The sequence below is a fragment of the Python bivittatus genome, unplaced genomic scaffold, assembly GCF_059951505.1.
Source record: "Python bivittatus isolate LINGU-HERP-01145 unplaced genomic scaffold, Pbiv_v1 ctg000310_np1212, whole genome shotgun sequence".
NCBI lineage: Eukaryota > Metazoa > Chordata > Lepidosauria > Squamata > Pythonidae > Python > Python bivittatus.
Genome location: NW_028277054.1, coordinates 4,268,361 through 4,289,694, shown reverse-complemented (window position 1 = coordinate 4,289,694; position 21,334 = coordinate 4,268,361). Strand labels below are relative to the sequence as shown.

General features: G+C 36.5%; 1 protein-coding gene across 1 annotated transcript; it reads right to left on the bottom strand.

Annotated features, from left to right (window-relative positions):
* Nucleotides 1-697: 697 nt before the first annotated feature.
* On the bottom strand, nt 698-16,379 carry LOC103055134 (histone-lysine N-methyltransferase PRDM9). The gene is given in 8 exon segments (XM_025168089.2): nt 698-1,638; nt 2,957-3,138; nt 5,867-5,934; nt 6,413-6,684; nt 7,810-7,950; nt 13,080-13,184; nt 14,373-14,496; nt 15,927-16,379. Coding segments are annotated over 8 exon segments (2,286 nt in total).
* Between the last annotated feature and the right edge of the window lie 4,955 nt (nt 16,380-21,334).

Genomic DNA, 21,334 nt, shown 5'->3' with positions numbered 1-21,334 from the left:
CCAATACTGGTTACTAAATACCTTGGCAAGTGAACGTGTAGATCTAAAGTATTAACAAGTGTTGCCTTTGTGTGTGATATCAAGTTGCGTGAGAGACCACACATATACATACACTGTAACCCTGTTGGCATATGTGTACACACCCTGCCATTCTATAGTTCTTCAAAGCACCAAGTCATGAGATATCAGGAAAGTAACCATGGTTCTCTTCACCTCTAAAAGATACACATTACACTCCCAAAGCCACAGTACTTTAACTCAAGATCTGACAGATCCAATACAGGCAAAGGTTATGGCTAAACCTGAATGTTTTGCCCTAAGAACCACCTCAGGAAAACAGACAATTTTCACTAGGAAAATGGAAATATACCACTGCACTAAAATCTAACAAACACCACTATAGAATATTAAACCTTTCCAAAAAAAAAAAAGGAAGGAAAAAACAGTTTGGATTGGCTTTTGTTGCAGGTATGCTTTGAGAAAAGTATCATTTAGCAAATGTAAAAAGTTTGACAGGATATAGAGGTGAGATGTTATATGCAAATACACATACTAAAAATAGAAGATTTTCTTGAGCCAAAATATTTAGGCAGTTGCAATTGCTCTAATTTTTTCTCTGGCACATTTTCTCTGGTAACTTTGTTCAGTATAATATACATATCTGACTTGTCTGTGTTGATTCACTTGTGAGTGGACATTACAAATAAGACACCAAAGCTTTTCTCACTCCATAAACAAAATACAGCCTCTGTCATGTATGTGTCCGCTTGTGAGTGGCCAGGCTTGCTGATTGGCTAAAGCTTTTCCCACACTCCCTACAGGAATATGGCCTCTCTCCTGTATGTGTCCGCTTGTGAGTGGCCAGTGTTGATGATCGGCTAAAGCTTTTCCCACACTCCCTACAGGAATACGGCCTCTCTCCTGTATGTGTCCGCTTGTGAGTGGCCAGGTTTGCTGATTGGCTAAAGCTTTTCCCACACTCCCTACAGGAATATGGCCTCTCTCCTGTATGTGTCCGCTTGTGAGTGGCCAGTGTTGATGATAGGCTGAAGCTTTTCCCACACTCCCTACAGGAATACGGCCTCTCTCCTGTATGTGTCCGCTTGTGAGTGGCCAAGTTTGCTGCGTGGCTAAAGCTTTTCCCACACTCCCTACAGGAATATGGCCTCTCTCCTGTATGTGTCCGCTTGTGAGTGGCCAGTGTTGATGATTGGCTAAAGCTTTTCCCACACTCCCTACAGGAATACTGTACACATTTATGTGAATATGGCTTTCCTCTGTGTGTCTGATTGTGAGTAACCAGCTGAAAATGGTTTTTTCCATTGTTTTTATGATTCTTATGCTCTGCTTCTTCATTTCTGTCTTTCAAAAAAAGCGCTTCATCATCTTTACCTTTGTTCACATTGCTTGGCATTATATCTTGTACCATGGCTTGGTAGGAAGTATCACTTCTTATTCTGGGTAGTGATTTTTCTGTAAGTATTTTTTCTGGTTCTTCAGCATGTATTATAAATCCAGAATGCTTCCATTTCATATGTCGGGTGAGATAATCTTTGCAAGTAAAAGCTGTCTCACAACTGGGACACTGATGGCAAACTATTTGTTGCTTCTTCACCAAGTATGAATTCTGTCTGTAAACTATTTGCAAAGAAAACACAGAATTATTGGCAAACATATATAGGATTAATTCACTGAGGAATCTGCTGCCAGTTATATTTTCTACCTAGGAAGAATTTCTTTTTGACAGCCCGGCAACAAAAAAAGGAGAGTTTGGAGTTTACTTCTTTCACATTAAAGAGTTCACCATTTTATTCTATCAATGCTTATTATATAATTATATTGTTTGCAATTACCAGTGCAGTATAAAAGATGAGATTTAGAAATACAGTAAAGGTAATTTTTAATTCTTCCAAGGCATAACTTATTTTTTGGAAGGTTTTGCCAAGATGTTAAAACTATATTTGAGCTTTGCTGAAATCGGGTCTATACATACAACAGAATCAAATGGTAGATTGGGCTGAATAATCTGAATTTGCAAGGTCCCCTTGTGAAGATTACATTAAAAATATATTATAAATGTATCCCTGTAAACAGATAACTAATTATGAACAAGAATACCATCTCATTAAATTTTATTTTCTTCATGGAAAAATATTAAAAAGGCATCCCTACTTATGGCCTCAAATAGTATTATCTAGTTTTTATTCTGTTGATGAACCAACATACAGTATCTCATAGTATAAGTGTCAAATCTGGTTAAGGCAGAAAAGGAGATGAAAATAATATAGTTGTAGTAAAAAAGATTTCACAAAAACTGGTAATGTGTAGGGCCAAATAGATGGAGCATGTATTTCTCCTCCTATCATTGTTAAAGTAGCTTTCAATACCTGTGTTTGAGAGAAAAACAAGAGCAGGACTTCTAAACATTTTCTACTCTGTCATTTATTAAAAATCAACTCTTACTGAAGGAAAAAAGTATGACCCATGGATCAATTCACATATTCATATTATGAATATAATCAATGGCAAATTTTAATATAATGGCTATAATTATGCGGTTATTACTGCAAATCATCTCTCATCCTTCGAAAAAAAATGCTACTTAAAAGTGAACTGGCAAAATGCTGGAAGCCACACTATCACCATGTCAAAACATCAGTTCTCTCAACCCACATTCACTATATGAAATTCCTAGGCATTTTATTGCCTAGAGCTGCAGTTCCCAAACTGTGTGCTGCGGCACCTGGAGGAGTTGCAGCAAACTCACAGAGGCTCTGCAGGATATTTTACATTTTTGCAACATCCATCTGTGAAGCTGAGTTTTCGACAATATTTTGGCCTAGGGGCTTAAATTACTTAAGTGCTAAAGACACCATGAAAAAATTACTTAATTTGGGAATCTCTGGCCTAGAGTTGACTATCATTAATTTAAGCAATTAATCATCTAGCATTATACCGTTTAGTGATTTCCATTTAGATCCCCATTTGATGCCAAGTTCCTTTCCATATTCTTCTCCATACCAAACCAGAAGCTCAGAATGAAGTTGGATTACTTTACATGTTCTGTAATATATTTCCCCATGATACTGGAAAGCAACAAGGTTTTGTTCCTCCTCATTCCTGGCACAGTTAACATACCTATCGTTAAGAGGGTGACTGATGTTAAAAGGAAATGTTGTTATCAGAGAAACCAGGAAACTAGATAGCACTATGAAGTATGGTTAACTCTTTTCCTTAATACTTCTCATGCAATTAAATGTCCTGCTGCAATATTTTAACCTGCTGAATATTGCACCCATATACAACAGTGCACTGAATCTTCAATATTGCATGTAAATTATGTCATAATTTGGATTTAGATCTTAAAATGGTAGATTATAATCCAAAGTGGCTCAGTGAATCTCATTTTCTAAAGCTAAAACAGATTCAAGAGAGCTATATGATGGAGAACCAGCAGGGGATAAGAGGAGCTACAGGACAAAGTAATGGATGGTAAGACTCTGAAAAATCTCATTGCTATTTCTCATCTTTATTGCTTATATGTATTAGTAAATCACTCTATAAAGATTTGGTATTTTATTTGCTTGTAAGATTAACCACCCCAATCCCAAAGGTCTGGAACACATAGCACTAACTGAACATAAATATTAAAATAGCCCATAGAAAAAGCCAGTTGCACCACTCATTCAAAGTTTCACCCAGAAGGAGAAGTATCTTGGCAACATGAAGCTAAAACGTTGTCAATACCAAATGATGTCACAGCTAGAGAAGCTCAGCATGCTCCCTGCATTTTTTAACCTATATTTGTACCTCAGCTCAAGATCTTGTCTTTCAGTTTCAGGAGTCTTAATCAGTTGATTAAGACACAACACGTGGATGCATAGATCTGTTAATATATGTGTTCATAGATCATAGTTAGCATCTAAACTTGGTTAGTTTTAACCTTTGTTAGTACCTTAGGTGCTAATCTGAACCCTTAGTTAAGAGTTCAATATAGTGCACAAGCCCAGAAAATTGATTTACTAACTAGGTTAAGTCGATTGCGTGAACATATATATAGACTATTTTATTCATAGTTTATATAAACAAATTTTAAAAATTAGTGTTTGTATTTATAGATGCTTTAATTTTAACAACATCAAGATGTTGAACTATATATTAAAAATATGTAGATGTTTAATGTAGTGCACATGGTGTATGACAGCCAGTATCATAGCCTGGCTAAGATGTTGGGCTGGATCAGGAAGACTTAGATTATAGTCCACCCTCAGCCATGTAACCACACAGGACAACTCTGCGCCAGTCACTCTCTCTTTCAGCCCAACCTCCTCTCAGTCCAACCTACCTCACAAAGTTATTGTAGTGGGGAAAAACAGGAAGCTACCTTGAGATACTGAATGAAAGGCGGTATATAAATCAAGTACATACATGCATACATACAGTTGTGCTACAGTAGGTAACGGCCCTAGAATATTATTATCAATCTATTTTTTTTTCAAAAATGGCATTTTTAATCTTTGCTCTTGCAGAGTTAAACACATCAGTAAGATAATAGCATTTTCATAGATAGAGCAATTTGGTCTCTGGCCAAAATTCATTGAGCAAAGATGTCTTTTTGAGACCAGTTATAGTATTCCCAAATCTGGCAAGTGACTACCTGCTTCTAAATCTTGCCCTGTACATTGTTAACACCATAGACTCATGCTTGAGTTTAGGATGATTTAAACAAAACTGAAACTGAGAAGTTTTGGGGAACTTCTCAGATCATGAAGAGATGAATATTCATACACTTATTTAAAAATAACCTCCAGCAAATGTAGAATAATCTGGGTGATGGCCAAAATGGAGAAACATTTTTAAAAGTCCAGATAATTTCTACTGATAAAGAAAATAATGAAGACAATACATATTATATGAAATACTAATATTGATATTTTGTATTATTTAGCCATTACTATTACAAATAGCTGTTACTCAGCTGTAACCAATCTGTTATTCACAGCTAAAGAAAGACCAAAAGGAGCTAAATGGGAAAGTCTCTGTGATCATTTTTTCCAGTTGGGTACTTTCTTGGATAAAGAGCACTTTATTTTGTAGACGGGGAAAAGGTTTTGTATACATGGAAAAGTGAAATACATTCACCACCTTAACTCTATATAAAACTGTCTCCATTTAAAAACAACACAACACAACAAAACTCCAGTATGCTTTTGGAAGCTATATCCTGATTGTACAAACTGAACATTTCTTCTAATTTCTATTCTTTGATATTTATTTATGTTTTCTGATACCAGTAATAATTCAGTTTGTCTACTTATTTGTGTTAATCTACCTCTATTATTAATCATTACATTAGTCCACTTTAAGCAAGGAATTTCCTTTGTGCAAAATGTCATGGTTTCTCATGTTGAAAGGTTAATGATCTTCATATTGCACTTCTTTTCAAAGAAATTGGGAGCAATTTTCATTCTACAATGTTCCATTATTATAATAAAATTATTTGACTGCTATACTATAACGCAAGTATGGCTGAGTGAGCAGAAATATACTGTTCTAGTTTTGACTTATCTCTCTATATATAATTGTACCAAGTGCTTTGCAAATTTTGTTTGTTTGTTTGTTTCTTGTAATTTAAACTTCTACAACTGTGACTATAAGCTATCTTACCTGGAATTTCATTTAGATCAATGGAACATCATTATATTCACAAAGTTAGTATAGTATAGTACAGCTATATTACATGGTCTTAAAATCAAGTAATTTAGCTTAGATAGTTTGCAAGTTCACTTGTTTGTGCTATAGGTCTTTTCAACAGTATGAAAACAGTTATACAAAAATCTCTTCTCCTTTCATCAAAGATCTTTACCTCATCCAGTTGGAACTAGTTTCATTTTTTCCATCAACGTAAATGTAGCAGTTCTGCTCTCTGGTAATCTGTAAATACAATAGACATGAACTATGTATATCAATATGGAATTGACACAATTATGTATAACAATTTCATTACAATACAGTAATAACTTAATGACATGCCTTGTCTTAATTAATCCCTAGAAAATGGGGAAAATCCACTAAAAATGATAAGAAAACAATACCAAAACATATTTACCTATTTTATGTCTCATAAAATGTTGGTTAGAACTTGGGCAATTCAAAGGAAGTGCCAAGAACCAAATGCTTGGCAGAAAATAAATTCATAAAGTTAAAAAGCAATAAAACTTCTCTAGAGAGGGATTTCCATTGCCACATGTCACAATGGAAAAAGTTCTGCTTCATGCTATTACAGACTAGCATCTTTAAAGCAGGAACACTAAGTAAAGCCACATAGTTCTTTAACACAAAATAGGTGTGTTCATTTATTGAAAGGGAAATTACATGAAAATGCTGTAAAATCCATGTTCCGTGATCATACCATCCAGGAATAGCCACTGTTTGCTGCTTCTTCTTCCTCTGTCATTGTTCCTTCATATGGTCCAAAATGAATTCCTGGAGGCAATATTTCCCTTTCATTCCAGACTCCAAAACCAGCTCTGGGGATACTTGAAAGGCCAATTCTAAAACCTGAAGGTAAAGTGAAGGTGGCTCTGTCTGCCAGTCCTAGTTCAGCTAATGTGTCTCTGATGAAAAGTGGAGGACCATGAACAGAACACTCTTCAACAAAGAATGTCAGGCAATATTCACAATCTAAGAAAGTTAAAAGAGATAAGTGAATATGGAGTCAGAGTCCAACAAATTATCTTCTGTTCAACTCAGTTTTCTCAGTTCTCTATATGCAATATATAATAGGAATATATCATTGACCACTCAGCAAGTTCAATCTCAATGAAGACCTCAGGAGACCATATATGGTTTTATCCTGACCATTTTTATACCTACCAATTATTTAAACAATGGAATAGCAGATGAGTTGATGTTCAAGCTCAGGAGGTGACAGCAGCTGGCTAGTCTTGTCTGGTTGGAAACTAAGCAAGGTTGGGACTGGTTCGTACTTGGAGGTGAAATTACCAGAACATCCTAAGGTTGTAGACTAGACTGGGGAGCTGAAGAACATCCTGGCAAAGGCAATGGAAAACTCCTTCTGTACATAGGAAATCTGTACATGGCCAAAATGAGCTTATTATCCCAAATGTAAGAGATATGGAAATGCTGCATATTGTGAAAGAATGTTCTCCAGTAAACAGCAAAAACCTTTCAAAAGCTTAACAGAACTATTGTTCACACAAGTGGAAACAGAGAGCACAGATGACACAGTTACCATTGTTTATGCAGTCATGTATGCTGATTTGTCCCTGTACAAGCTTGCCAATGGTAGTCACTAGCTTATTTGCTAAGTTCCCCCGCCCCCCCCCCCCGCTTAGCAGATAATATAAGAACCCTAAAAAACTAAAAAAGCCAGCATTGGTAAACCACTAGGAACCATAGGAAGGAATCAGCATACATTGTTCGATGTTTTCATGGCAAAGCATAAACTGTGATGACAATATTATCTGAATGTGGTCAGGAAAGAGCATTCTATTTTTATATTAGTGACTGTAATCCAAGAATCTCTTTGTGTCACAAAAATAAAAGTTTGATAACAGAGCTACTAATTGAGAATCTATAATTGATTTTCTTAGCCAATCCTGGACAAACCTTTAGAAAAAATTTAAAAACATATAAACATAACTTCCTGCTTATTTAATACAATAGTTTTAAAGTTAGTAAATAATTTGAAAAGCACTGCAAAAATTATTAAATCTATAAGCACATATAAATATTTGCTTAGGAGAAATGAGGAACAAAAATTATCATTAGAAAAATGCCACTCACACAAGTAATCATCATCATTTGGTTCATTTATTTCCATATATGTTTTTCTTTCTCTCTTCCGTAATCTGTAAGTGCTAATTTCTTTCTTCTGTTCTTTTTTCCTTTCCTTTTTCTTTTCAGGCACAGCTTTTCTTTGGAAATCTGAAAAATAAGGTACATAGAATCCAATATTATAATCTGTATCTTCATGGAAAGCAACAATACCTCAAATATAAGAATGTGAGTTAAATCATTGTTTTTCTAAGAATTTATATCATGCCAAGTAAGAGATTCAAGAGTTCCACTATTCTATTATTTGGATTCAGGGTTGTTTAACAAACTGTAAGGGTAGAAGATTTGGCAAAATATTTGGGATGAGCCCATTGTACTAGAGGGGAATTAAGGAGACAGTATACAGTACTAATAGCAGAGAATACATCCAGAAGGCAATAAGAAATGGCATCATAAATGTGCACAGAATACCTGAATCATGTTTATATAGACAGAAAACAGTATCAAAGTATCTGTTTTAATTTATAAAATTTTCAAGAATAGACACTGCATTGTCAGTCCATTGGATAAAGTGGAGTAAGATACCTTCTCAGGTCCTGAGACAACCTTACCAAGAATTCTACTTTGCAGGATTAAAACACACATTATGTTACAATTAAGATCAGTCTACTGTTGCATATAAATATGGTAAATAAATATATAAATAAATAGGTGTTACACCACTAAGTTCTCCAGCAACAGCATAAAATATGAACAAACTGGCCCAGAGTTCCCAGACATTTGTACATGGATGCATCCTGTCCACTTTAACTTTACAAAAAAACAGTTTAGTTTAAAAAAGGGGGGGGGAAGAGGAGGGGGCTAAACCCAAACTAAACCATCCAGTCCCCTTTTATCATTAAGATGGAGAATGTAAGAATGTAAAGAATTTCAGATATTTGTCACACACAATGAAGTTATTCTGACCTAATATTACATTATCGTCCTTGTTATCATAGTTCATTTAATATCATTCTGGATATATTTTCTTTATAGAAACAATTGCCTTCATACATTCCCCCGCTCTACGTTGTTACTTCTGTAGATTTTAAATAAGTTTTCACTATGACTCCCAGAGACCAATTCTGAAAGGAACGTGAATTACCTTGTATCAACAGATGCCTACTGTATTAGGGCATGTTTGTATGTTCTATGAACTTACTGAAGAGTCTTATGTCAGAAGCATATCTCAGAAGTTAATTCTCACAGAGAAAGGGGTGAAGCAAAAAACAAAGATACCTCTATAGGAATATGATTAACATAAATCTGTAGTAGTCTTCAAAGCATTGTCAAGCTGCATTCTGCTGCTGCAACATGATTACAGGAATATAAATAACTGCTTTAAGGAGTTGCCAACAGGCATTACATGCATGCCCAAACATGCTGAGAACCACCTTTTTCCTTTGGAAGTTGAACTGCTGCACAGCTCTACTACTAAGTTTCTACAGCCTTAAAGATCTACCTGTATGAGGCAAAGATGCTTGCCTATTGCTCCTATAGTTCCTGTGCAGAGCACCGGTAGCTAGCAGTAATTCAGTCTAAATTTCTTCATTCTAATGGCTTCCAGAAGCATCTCAAAGGCAATACAATGCTGGGAAAAAGATTAATTTATTTAGCAATCTTTAGCTAAAATTTACCTTCATAGTAGCTAAGAAAAAAATAATTCTATGTCAGAATTCTATAAGACAAATTTAAGTCTATATCTGGATGAAAAATGATACTGTACTGTAGTTCTACAGTTTCCCTCCTGGATTTGTTATTGTGTTTGATTTTTAAAAGGTTAAAAGAACATCAAACAATGTATCCAGGACTCAAATTCCAAAGGAATACTTTGATTTCCAATCAATTGCATGTTGATTTCACTAATAACAGCTTTGGTCTTCCCTCTGCACTAATGTCAGCCGCTGTGAGACCAGTGAGGTGGATATAGTGAACCATATTCTTTTATGTTATCAATTTTACAAAGATATTTGTGAAATATTGATTACATTCCAGTCTATGCTTCACATTTCCTATTAAATCAAAGTTTAGGTGCTTTGAACAGCATAGCCAAGTTTTGTGCCATTGCTTGCCTCTCCCACTTCCAGGTACAATTTAAAGTGCCGAACCTTTGGTAAAGGTTTGCATTCCTTTTTAGTTTTCGTTTGAGGTTTTACAATAGTCTTATCTTCCACTGCAATGATACAGAATCTTAAGTATCTTACACTTATGTTTCCTAGTCAGGATCACACACAGCATTGTTAGTTAATTGTCTATCTAAACACTTAAGATGACTGTGGAACTGTATATGAGTTAATACTATCTCGTGAATGTTGCATCCTGCTACTTCCATACTACATTTTCTCCTACATGTGATTCACATCTTTTGCAGGACTATTGTATTGGCTTGATGAATTTGTATCATTTTGAGCAGTTGTAACATCCCAGTTATTTTGCTGCACTGATACGACAATTTTGCCACATACATAGAATATGACCTTTTAAAATATACTGTATAGTTAAATGTTACCAAAAACTTTAAAAGCTGCTAAAGGCATTATATTCTCAGATAATGAGCAAAAGGTTATTCTATTTTTCTCTAATCAGTTCTTACCAGCCATGAAGTCTGCTTCAAGATTAATAGCATGGACAGCATTTAAACATGTGTTTTTGTCAATTTTCATGACCTCTTGCATTTGGGTTGCAAGTTCTGTTTTGTTGGTTATCTCATTCTGAAGCAAGAGTTGCATTCTATAACATTTCAATAGCTTAATCCAAATTTGAAATAATACTATCATAATCTCCTTTTAAATAATTATGTATTAACCATTATTAATCATGCAGTCATGGATGAATCCTGCATGTTTTTATATGAAATATTTCCGCAGTAAATATACTAGCTTCAATTATCTTTTAAATTACAGTTAATAGTTATCTATGTGATACTATATTTAATTCTTTTTCTCAAAAATCTCAGTTCTTATAAATTATTTTCTCATAAAGCTCAAGAGCTTAGGAAATATGCATGAAAATCACTGTAAACATATCATAGTTAACACTCACAGATATCTACAAAATTTGTCATATGTCTTAATTGTACGAAATTGTCAGTAATTGTGTTTATTCATTATTCTATCTTTTGCCTAGGACAGGAAGGCCTGGCGCAATATGGTTCATGGGGTCACGAAGAGTCGGACACGACTTAACAACTAAATAACAATCTTTTGCCTTGATTTTCTTAATCAGTTAACACTAATAACATTTTGAAGATGTGGTCTAAATTACAAATCTGATTAAAAGAACAAGTCTACAGTATTCCAATTCCTGTTACAAAAGCTTTCATATTTCTACAAAAGCATTAACTTTGGGGTTACTGTAATGCACTCTATGTGGGGCTGCCCTTGAAGAGTATCCAGAAGCTTCAGCTGTGGCAAAATGCAGCAGTGCGGGCAGTTATGTGTGCTCCAAGAATTGCACGTTTTACCTTTGCTTCATGAGCTGCATTGGCTGCCAGTTTGCTTCTGGCTCCAATTCAAGGTGCTGGTTATGACCTTTAAAGACTTGGCATGACACCAAGTTAATTGAGGGGCCACCTCTCTTGGGTCACATCTACCCATCCCACCAGAAAATGTACGTTGCAAGTCCTATCAGTCAGGGAGTTTCATCAGGTGGGATCTAGGAGGAAACCCTTTTCTGCCATGGCCCCCACCCTGTGGAACATTCTTCCCCTAGAGGCTCCCACCCTGTTGGCCTTCCAGAAGGCCCTTAAAACATGGTTTTGTCAACTGACCTTTGGATCCTATGATAGTGGAGCTGTTACATGATGGTTAATTAGAACACAGTGTCTGTATAGTTGTTTGTTTTTTGCTTTTTAAAAATCTTTTTTTTGTATTGTATTTTTAATTGGTTTTTATGTATTTGGATTGTTTTATTATGTACACTGCCCAGAGTCACTACCTGAGATGGGTGGCTATATAAATGTGATAAATAAAACTTCCAAACTTCTTTATTAGTTTTAACATGTTACCATTCATAAGTGTTTTTGCTTCAACAGGTTATAGTATAATTGTTCTTCTGAAAGTGGAGAAAAATGTAGTTTAAAAGTATTGATTACATCTTTAGTTAGAAGTTCAAGGTAATATACTGTACATAGCAATCTCTCCTCTCATATTTTCCCACAACAAGCCTGTAAGGTAGGTTGGGCTGAGAGCAAATGATTAGCTCAGTGTTACTCAGGTTCCTTGACTGAGAGTGGAATACTTTAAAATTTTATATGGGCTGTAAAATGAGGCTTCCAAATTTCTGGATTTGACTTCAGGAAATGTAGACCTTGGAAGTTGATGAAGAATTCAGCGGTGAATCTGATGCTAGATTCCCCACCCCCACAAGAGGAAGTATAAGTCTTGGGTAGCTAAAAGATATAACTTCCAGCCTTATCATTACCAAGACTTTATTTTCATATCAGGGCAAAAACACTAAAATCTTTCACCAAGTTAGTTGTCCCAGTTTTTGTATCATTAAGCAGACAAACAATGCAGAAAATATTAAGAATACTATACCATACTTGATTAAAGTTATTATTTTTCTTCATATCCCCTTTAAGATGCTCAAATTAGATGGTAGTTTAGTGGAAATAAATAATAAATATTTCTGTTTTATTTTTATCTATTATTTGAAGCTGTCTCTTCTCAACCCTCCCAATCACACCCACAACAGATCAGTTGACCTTACCTCCAATTTACTGAGAAGTATTACACATTTTACGCACCCGGAAGAGGGAAAATACTGACCTTTGTCTCATCCCCAAGCCATGATTTAGACAATCTTCACTTGATTTTTTGAGTGCTGCCAAACAACCAATCCTTCATCCATAAGTTGTCCACAGCACGTTGACAGGTGAAGGTGAAACTTTTGGTGCTTTCCTCCCTCTTTGGAAAGAACTGTGTTCATGTATTGTTTACCTGGGTGGTTGGGTGAATATTCTGAATGTACCAGTCATGAAGCACATGGGATCATGACTGTATATTGTTATGTGAGCACAACCTTATAGTCATACAATGAGAACTAGGTTTTCTTAAAGTTCCTTAATGGGAAAAATCTTAGTTGCTTTATTGTAATTATTTAACAAAATATAGCTTATGGTTGCAAGGAATTTAACTGAAGCATACACATTAGCAATATCATCCCATATTTGTTTGAAGCTACATCCTGCAGACTTTCAGATACCTTTGCTATATTAAAAGATTATTTTGATAGCTTACCTATAAGTGTTGGTGTCCATTCCTCATCTGATTCAGAGGATTCATTTGTAGTCTTTAAGGGGTGCCGTGCATAATACATAAATGCTGGTTTAGGAGTAGGAAGACCTAATAAAAATATTAGTTATCAGGGAATTCTAATGCTCTACTATCTTTTTTACTGATTCCATAAATGTTTCTGTGTTCAGCTGAGGCCAATATAAGGCATAATCATCAGCATCATGGTGTTGTGATAACTGAAAATTTAGAATTTTTCTAATTCTGGGCAACATCTGCTCTTTTAAAAAGCATCTAAAAGTGGCAGAACTAGCAAGACCCAACTTTTTCAGATTAGATTAACTTTTTATGCAACACAGGACTATTGCTTTGTGCAGCAAATTTTATGTTGGCATACTTCTCTGCTACCTCAAGGACTGAATATGGCCATTTTGTTATGTCCTTAATGTGGATCCAATTCAGTGATTTGTTCAAGGCAATCCACTGTATCCAAACTTGGAAGGAATTTGTGCTCATGCTTCCCAGGGACAATTTCAGCATCTTCACTCATGGGCCACACTTATTACAGGTAGTCCTTGTTTAACGACAATAGGGACTGGAAAATTCATTGTTAAGCGGGGTGGTTGTTAAGCAAGTTGCACCTGATTTTACTTTTGCAGTGGTCATTAAGTGAATCACCATGGCCATTAAGTGAATCACACAGTTCCCCATTGATTTTGCTTGCCAGAAGCCGGCTGGGAAGGTCACAAACGGCAATCACAAATTACAACTGTCATAAGTGCAAACTGGTTGCCAAGCACCCGGATCATGTTCACATGACTGCGGGGGTGCTGCGATGGTTATAAGTGCAAGGACCTTTGTTCCTTTATTCAGCACCGGTGTAACTTCTATCACTAACCAAATGATCATTAAGTGAGGACTACCTGTTATCCCTTATTAATATAGTTTGCTTGTTTGTGATTTAGGATGCTGTGTGTACATAGCCACAGTCTCTAGATTATGTCATTCAGAAGAAACTTTAAATTTTAATTTATTAGATGGTACGGGTTAGCTGAGGTTAGGACGATAATCTAAGGGATGGAAACATATTTCAGCACCCAGTGACTTATTTTTCCATAAATCTTTGATTTTAACATACACTTTGCTAGAGCTGCACACAATGCATATATGAATTTTTTGAAGTTTCTCCTTTTGTATGGTTATCTGGTAAATCTTTCAATTTCTTTTACCTTAGCGATTTTATTATATCTATATTTCTATTGGGTAAACAATCCTCTTAATAATTAGTATTCTGCTCACCTAATTGAATCATAAATTCATAATTGTGTTTCATGTTCTTATAACGCAGTTTCTCCCATTCTCCCATTTCCGCCCACTGCTCTTTAGGAAAATAGATGGAGATCTCTTTAAACTTATCTTCAGCCTAGTACAGAAGTGAGGACAGACATAATATATTACATGTTTACATTTTCTGCTTAAAAACTAACAAATGCCAAAGTTGCATTACAATTTATCACCATTTTGAATAAATTTTAATTCACATTTAGCAATACAGACCTATTATTCAATGGATTTGACACAAAGGATTGGTGATTGCTCAAAGACTAGATATATAAGACAGTCAGTTACACAAATTAATACAGACTTAAGAACAAATGTAAGCATGGATTTTCTCACTAGTCTATATCCAGTATGTTCAACCTGAAAATAAATTCCCTTTAGTAATATACAATCAAAAAATAATATAATTTTAAATGTTAGTCCTCTATATTTATTGGGGACTTTGAGGTTTTTTTTAAAGTCAGTTGATAAACAGAATGTATTAATATTAAAGCTGGAATTATAACTAATACTGCATATACAAATGATTGCTTGTTGACTGAAATTTTAAAATTATTAAATATTTTGCTGAATCAATTCATTAAATTTAAATACATCAATAAAAACTTTAATTGGTCAACATTCCTAATTATCACAATGGATTCATTTTTTCCCTCAAACATAAAATATTAAATATGCCCTTAGCAATAGGCAATAACCATAGGTTATTATTGAGTAATCCTATAAATATTTATTCAGAATAAATCCCAATAAAATCAGTGGGACTTTCAGATTTAAACAGAATTAGTTTTATTATAAAGAAACATTTTCTTTTTCCTTTGGAGTCCATAAATCAAAAATCTAGTTCAGCTGTAATCTGAATTCATACTTGATTGGACCTCATTGCCTTAACTGACCATTTGCAGTAGAAAAGTTAATTGCAGGGCTTGATGATCTGGTTAAAACTATCATTGCATTTGATACTACCAAGCTCCCCAGTAAAAATGTTGCTCTTTTTTGCTAATTACAAATCCAAATGGCACAGCAATACTAAAGTAGCACTGATCCAAAGTTATATATGAAAACCATATGCTTCTTGATATTCCCTAAATAAGATAAATAAATAAAATAATTTAAAAGAACAGAGAAATTTCTCAGCTTTAAGTGCTTCTTTCTAGCAAAGCTGGGAACCCTCCTATAGAGGTTTCCTTAGATCCAAATCTCTCTAAATTCAGCTAAGTTAAGCTTATGCCTTTTAATAAAATTTGTCAGAAAAAGTTGATTTTTTTGTCACCATAGACACAGTTCTCTTCCTATAATATACAGTGTCTACTGCCAGGATAGTGTGGATAAGACAGCACCCTAAACCCTATTATATTCCTTGTAATTTTTAAAATATATATATTTTTAAAAAGCTCAGAGTGGGTAAGTAAAATAAGTTTTTGACATCTCCAAAAGCAACAGTTCCCAGGAAATGAGTATGTCAATCTGTTTATCTGGAGTTTTGGAAGTGATTACTTACTATTCCCTCACCTTGGACTTTTTTCCCTTTTTCTTATTAGTCTGCTTTTTGCTCCTGTCTCCAGAACTGTTTTTCTTGGTACCTTTCTTTACCCCACCTGCCTCAATAGTTATTGAAACAACAGAAGACCCACTAACGTCTTCTATCAAGGACTTTCCTGTCCAAATCCTTGGATCAGTCTCCAGAAGTCTTTTTCCTGTAGGAACATATCCTTCAGTTTCAACTGCCCTTTCTCCTGCAAAATCATTTTTATCTAATATTTGTCCCCTCATCCCTTGAGCAGCTGCCCCGCTTGAAGTATCTTTGCTCTGTCCCTGGGATTCAGCCTCCATCTGCATGGAGGGGTTTACCTCCCATACTCCCTCAACCTCTGTCTCAGGTGGCACCTCCTGCCCTGTTCCCTGGGCTTCTGACCCAATTAGCAACTCCCCCCATTCCCTCTGAGATTCTGCCCCTGTTGGCATCTTTCCTCCCACGTCACCCCAGTTGAATCATCTATGGCTTCAAATCATCAAGCTTCATCCAACCCCAATTTATTGGCCTCCCCTGCACCCATTTGTGTTAAGTGCTTTGCTGCACTGAATACTGGATTCTCCCCCCTCCACCGCCCCTTGTGTTGGGGTGCCCAGGAGTCGATCTGAGGTTGGTCCTTTAGATCTCCCTGCCCCACACGGAGTGAGAGACCCTTCCCAGCTCCCTTCCCGCCTTCAAAGAGAAGCCCGCCAAAACGACTCGCAGCCAATTAGCGCGAAGCGCGGGCAGGTTATGGCCAATCATCGAAAAGCGCGGGAAAAAACTCCGAATCTCGCGCTTGGCTGCTGCGGGGATGACGGCGTTCGGAGTTCAAAGGATGAGAGGAAAGCGGGACTCGCTCCCTCGCCCGCTGAGGGAGCGGAGCTGTAATGAGGGGAATATATTTTTAGTCAAAGGAAATCCATGACTGATGTATATACATCACAGAGAACGGTCTTCTCCAATCTACTGCCTTCCAAATGAGTAGGATTTCAACTCCCATCATTGCCCATACTGGGGGAAGGATGGGGGATGAAGTCCTGCACGTTGGAGGACATTACATCGGTGAAAGGTGCTGTGGGTTGTCTATACATATGTATACATATACATATACATATAAAACCACCACAACCTAGTTCAAAAAAGCTAGAACTCAGACATGCAGTGTGGGCTGCTTACAAAGAAGGAGGTTCCTTTGAAGAAATCCAGAGTATCTTTTCTCCTATCATAGTGACTGGGTTCAAGCATCACCCTGGTTTGGGTTTAATATATGTTAAATCAGCCACAGTGTCTACTCAGTAGACCATGAGTCAACACATGAGGGCTTAGCATGACATGCAAGCCATTTTTCTCACCCTAAACCATGCGTCCTCAAATTGCTGCATTCCAAAAAAACTGAACTTCAACACCTGTAACTCTCAGCCAGGATAGCCTCAGCCATGTGCAGAAGCAGCTTCCAGGAGGGCATTTTAGCCATTGAGTGACCAGTTAGCTGACTGCATGTTAGCCTAGCCTGTTGCATTAACCTAATTCATGTGGCTAGTTTATGGGGTCATGCAAGTGCAGAGAATTGGGTTAGATTGAATAAACCATGGTTAACCATGGCTATGTGCATCGTGCAAACAGCATCTGTAGGAAGCAGCCCTCGAGTAAGAAAGCTCTTGCTCCATGAGTAGAAGAGGCTATTTCAGCAGGCACAACTCACTCAGCCCTGCAGCCTCTTGATTTCAAAAGCTGGTCTTGCTGCAATTCCTTTTCTAGGTAACTTAAAGGTCCCAAAAATGGGCATTTGAACTGAAGCTGAAATAGGTTTGCACTAATGCAAGACAACCATGTGGGGTCGCTGTAGCACCACCACCGAGTTGAGCATCCAGATGGACAGTAGAAATAACTGTAGAGGTTTTCGAACTTCACGGGTGGCTCTTTGATTTCCAGATAAATTAACCTCCTTTCTGATGGGTTTTATAAAGCCACCTCTTGGCATTATGTAAAAATGAGCAGTGAGATAGCATTCATCCAGCAATTTCAAATAACAGCCAAGGCCACAATCAGGGTACAGCTTATTTTTTTGTTAGTTAGTGGAATTAATTAATACATACATCTATCTATCACTTAAATCTCTAGGGCCACCCACTCATCCATGGCTCTGGGCTGCCTGATTGATTGATGAGGTGCCTTCAAGTCAGTGTTGATTCTGAGCAACTGCACAGATAGACTTTCTCCAGGATGGTCTGTCCTCAACCTGGCCTATTAGGTCTCTCAGTAGTCCATTCATTATTGCTATAATTGAGTCCATCCACCTTGTTTTCCTGACTATCCATGGTTCTCAGAAGTCTTCTCCAACACCAAAGTTCAAAAGTGTCAATACTGTTTCTACACTAGTGCTTCAAAATCCAACTTTTGCATCCATAGAGTGTCACAGGGAAAACCACTGTATGCACAATTCTAATCGCTGTATATACTTCATGGCATCTGAATACATTAAAGCCACTAATAAAAGATATTTATACCAGGGATAGGATTACATCCTATCTTTCTGTTCAGGAATTCAAAGTGACATATATAGCAATTTTTCCTATTTTTCTTCACAACAACCCTGGGAGGTAGGTTGTGCTGAGAGGGCACAACTGTCCGAAAGTCATCCAGTGACCTTCTGTGGCTGAGGATCTACCTGGTGACACCTTAACCACTATATCAATTGGCTCTACACTGGCCGTATGTAGGAGTATAAAACAGTAGCCTTCCAGATGTGTTAACCTATAACTATAACCATTTGTTTTCAGTACCAGAGCTGATGGAACTAATAGCCCTTCTGGATAAAAATGAACTATAATATCCCAAGCTTTTTTCATTTTTTTCAGATTTTTTTTTTTATCCCGCCTTTATTATTTTTATAAATAACTCAAGGGGGCGAACATACCTAATGCCCCTTCTTCCTCCTATTTTCCCCACCACAACAACCCTGTGAGGTAGATTGGGCTGAGAGAGAGGGACTGGCCCAAAGTCACCCAGATGGCTGTCACGCCTGAGGTGGGACTAGAACTCACCACTTCCTGCTTTCTACCCTGGAGCCTTCACGACTAGACCAAACTGGCTCTCATTCATATAATTTAGAAAAAAGAGGAATACTTTTGTTGTAAATGTTAAACAACTGAAAATCAGAAATCTTGCCCTGCAAATCATCCTAAAATCAAAGAGCAGACCAGGATTTTTCTTGTGTCCAGCCTTAATCTAACAAGCACAGATAATCAAAGACTGCATGGTCATCCATTGGGAGAAGGTGATGATGGAGCTTTACATTCCAGATTTTGGTATGAGGCATTATTGATGCAGGTTGAGATATACAGGCAAGAAAGGCAGAAGAAGCTGAAGGAATTCACAATGATAATAATGGGTGTGAAAATTAATTTCAGCATTATAATTCTTTTTGGACCATCAACATATTTCCTAATCACCTTATAGTGAATCTTAGAGCTTTTTTATTACTTGAGAGATAATGTATTCATAACTCCATGTAAACAAACTTTCTTTATTCAAATATTAATACTGAAAAGTTCAAACTATTCTGGAAATAATAATGGCCTTGGCCTTCCTATAGACCTTATCCAAATTATAAGCACAGAATTTTGCAACTATTCTTCTTTTCAAATGTTCAAAATCATACAATGTATTTTTTTTAGCTTAAAAAATATTGTTGCTAAAAGCAGCCAATAAATGGGAGAACAGTTTTGTTTCCAGAGTCTTGAATTCAAATATGACAATATGAGAAGTACATGAACCAATGGAGGGAGTTTAAAATTATGCTTTATCAAAATTTCCTTCTTGCTACTCCAAGCATAATTGTGCAGTAATGGTCCAGAATATTGCAATACAAGAGCCTATTATTTTCACAGTCTGATAACTTAGATGATTATGTATTTCTGCTTATCTTTCTTCTGCACAGGAAAAGGTAATATGTGCCCTAGAATGACTATATTGTATATAGGACCATTCATTGTTCAGGTAATTGTGTTTTTATAAGCTGTTCTAACCCTCCCCCCATCTTTTAGTCTATTTTTCATTATGGCTGGGTTTTTATATCATATTTCACTTGGTTATTTAATTAACTCACTTTCTGATTTGCAGAAAACATTGAATTATAAATTAAACAGGTTGGATTAGCCCAACATGATATGCCCCAAAAGACTAATCAAGGTTAGGATGTTGTTTAAATGCAGTTGCTACATTTTTAATAGAACAGTTTGAGGATCTGGTGAAGTCTGTGCAGTTCATTAGTCTAATGGAGAGGCAAGCAACCCGATTGCTTTCAGATGTATTGAACTCTTAAAGTTCTTGCCATCAGCTGTGTATGCTGGGGCTGATGAGAACTGAAGTTCAAAACATCTGGAAGACACCAAATCACCTAACCCTGCTATACTGATAGAAGGTAAATCTGCTTCAAACCAAACTCAGCTCTGGATAACTTCATGAACACATCCATGCAATTTTCTTGGCAGCAGTACAGAAGTGGGTTTCCATTGCCTTTTCTCACCTTTTTTTTTTTTTTTTTACTTCCCAGTTGAGCCAATGCCCTGTGATCCCCATCCAAGTACTAAGCAGGCCCAATCCACTTAGTTTCTGAGTCCAGATAAACTCACCTGCTGAGATGATGCACCACACAGAGGGAAAATTAAGAGTGATTTGTTCAGAACATACAAAGAAGGTCTTTAAGAGTACCTACTGGTACTCTTCTGATCAGATTCACAACTTTCTGGGTCTTTGTATGTTCTGAACAAATCACTCTTTAATTTTCATGAAGAAAGAGATGACAGAAGCATTAGAAAAACATTTCATGCATATAATAACAGTTATGAGCAAGAAAACAATGCAATTTAAGTATAAGATGAAGTGATGCCTATAACTATAACTCAGAGGGGGGAAAAGAGTACCATTCCAACAGCTTGCATAACTGGGGAACCATTGTGGTATTACATATGCCTGGAAATTTGCTTGGTATCACTTCTAGTAAGGGAGGGGGGAGGTGAAAAAAAGTCAAGATGGCAGCTAGGGCTGCCCGATTGAAGCCCCCTTCTGCCTGTGTAGTGCACATACAAAAGGGGCAAACTTCAGTGGTACATTTCTGGCTGCCATCTTAACATTTTACATTTTGACACACACACACACCCGCAAATGCCCCTTTTAGACCACATCCTAGACCCAGGTTTGAAGACCCTCTATGTGTGCCTCTATTGTTATCTGGCGGAGCTTCTGGGTCACTGAATTTTTATTGTCTCCCCTAGCTGTGAGGGCAGCACCTGAAGGAGCTCTTTCAGGGAGTGGGGAGAGGGGCTGCCACCTCCAACTTTTTGATTAATTTATTAAATTGGTTTATTTTATAATATCTATAAACTTCCCAATCCAGACAGAC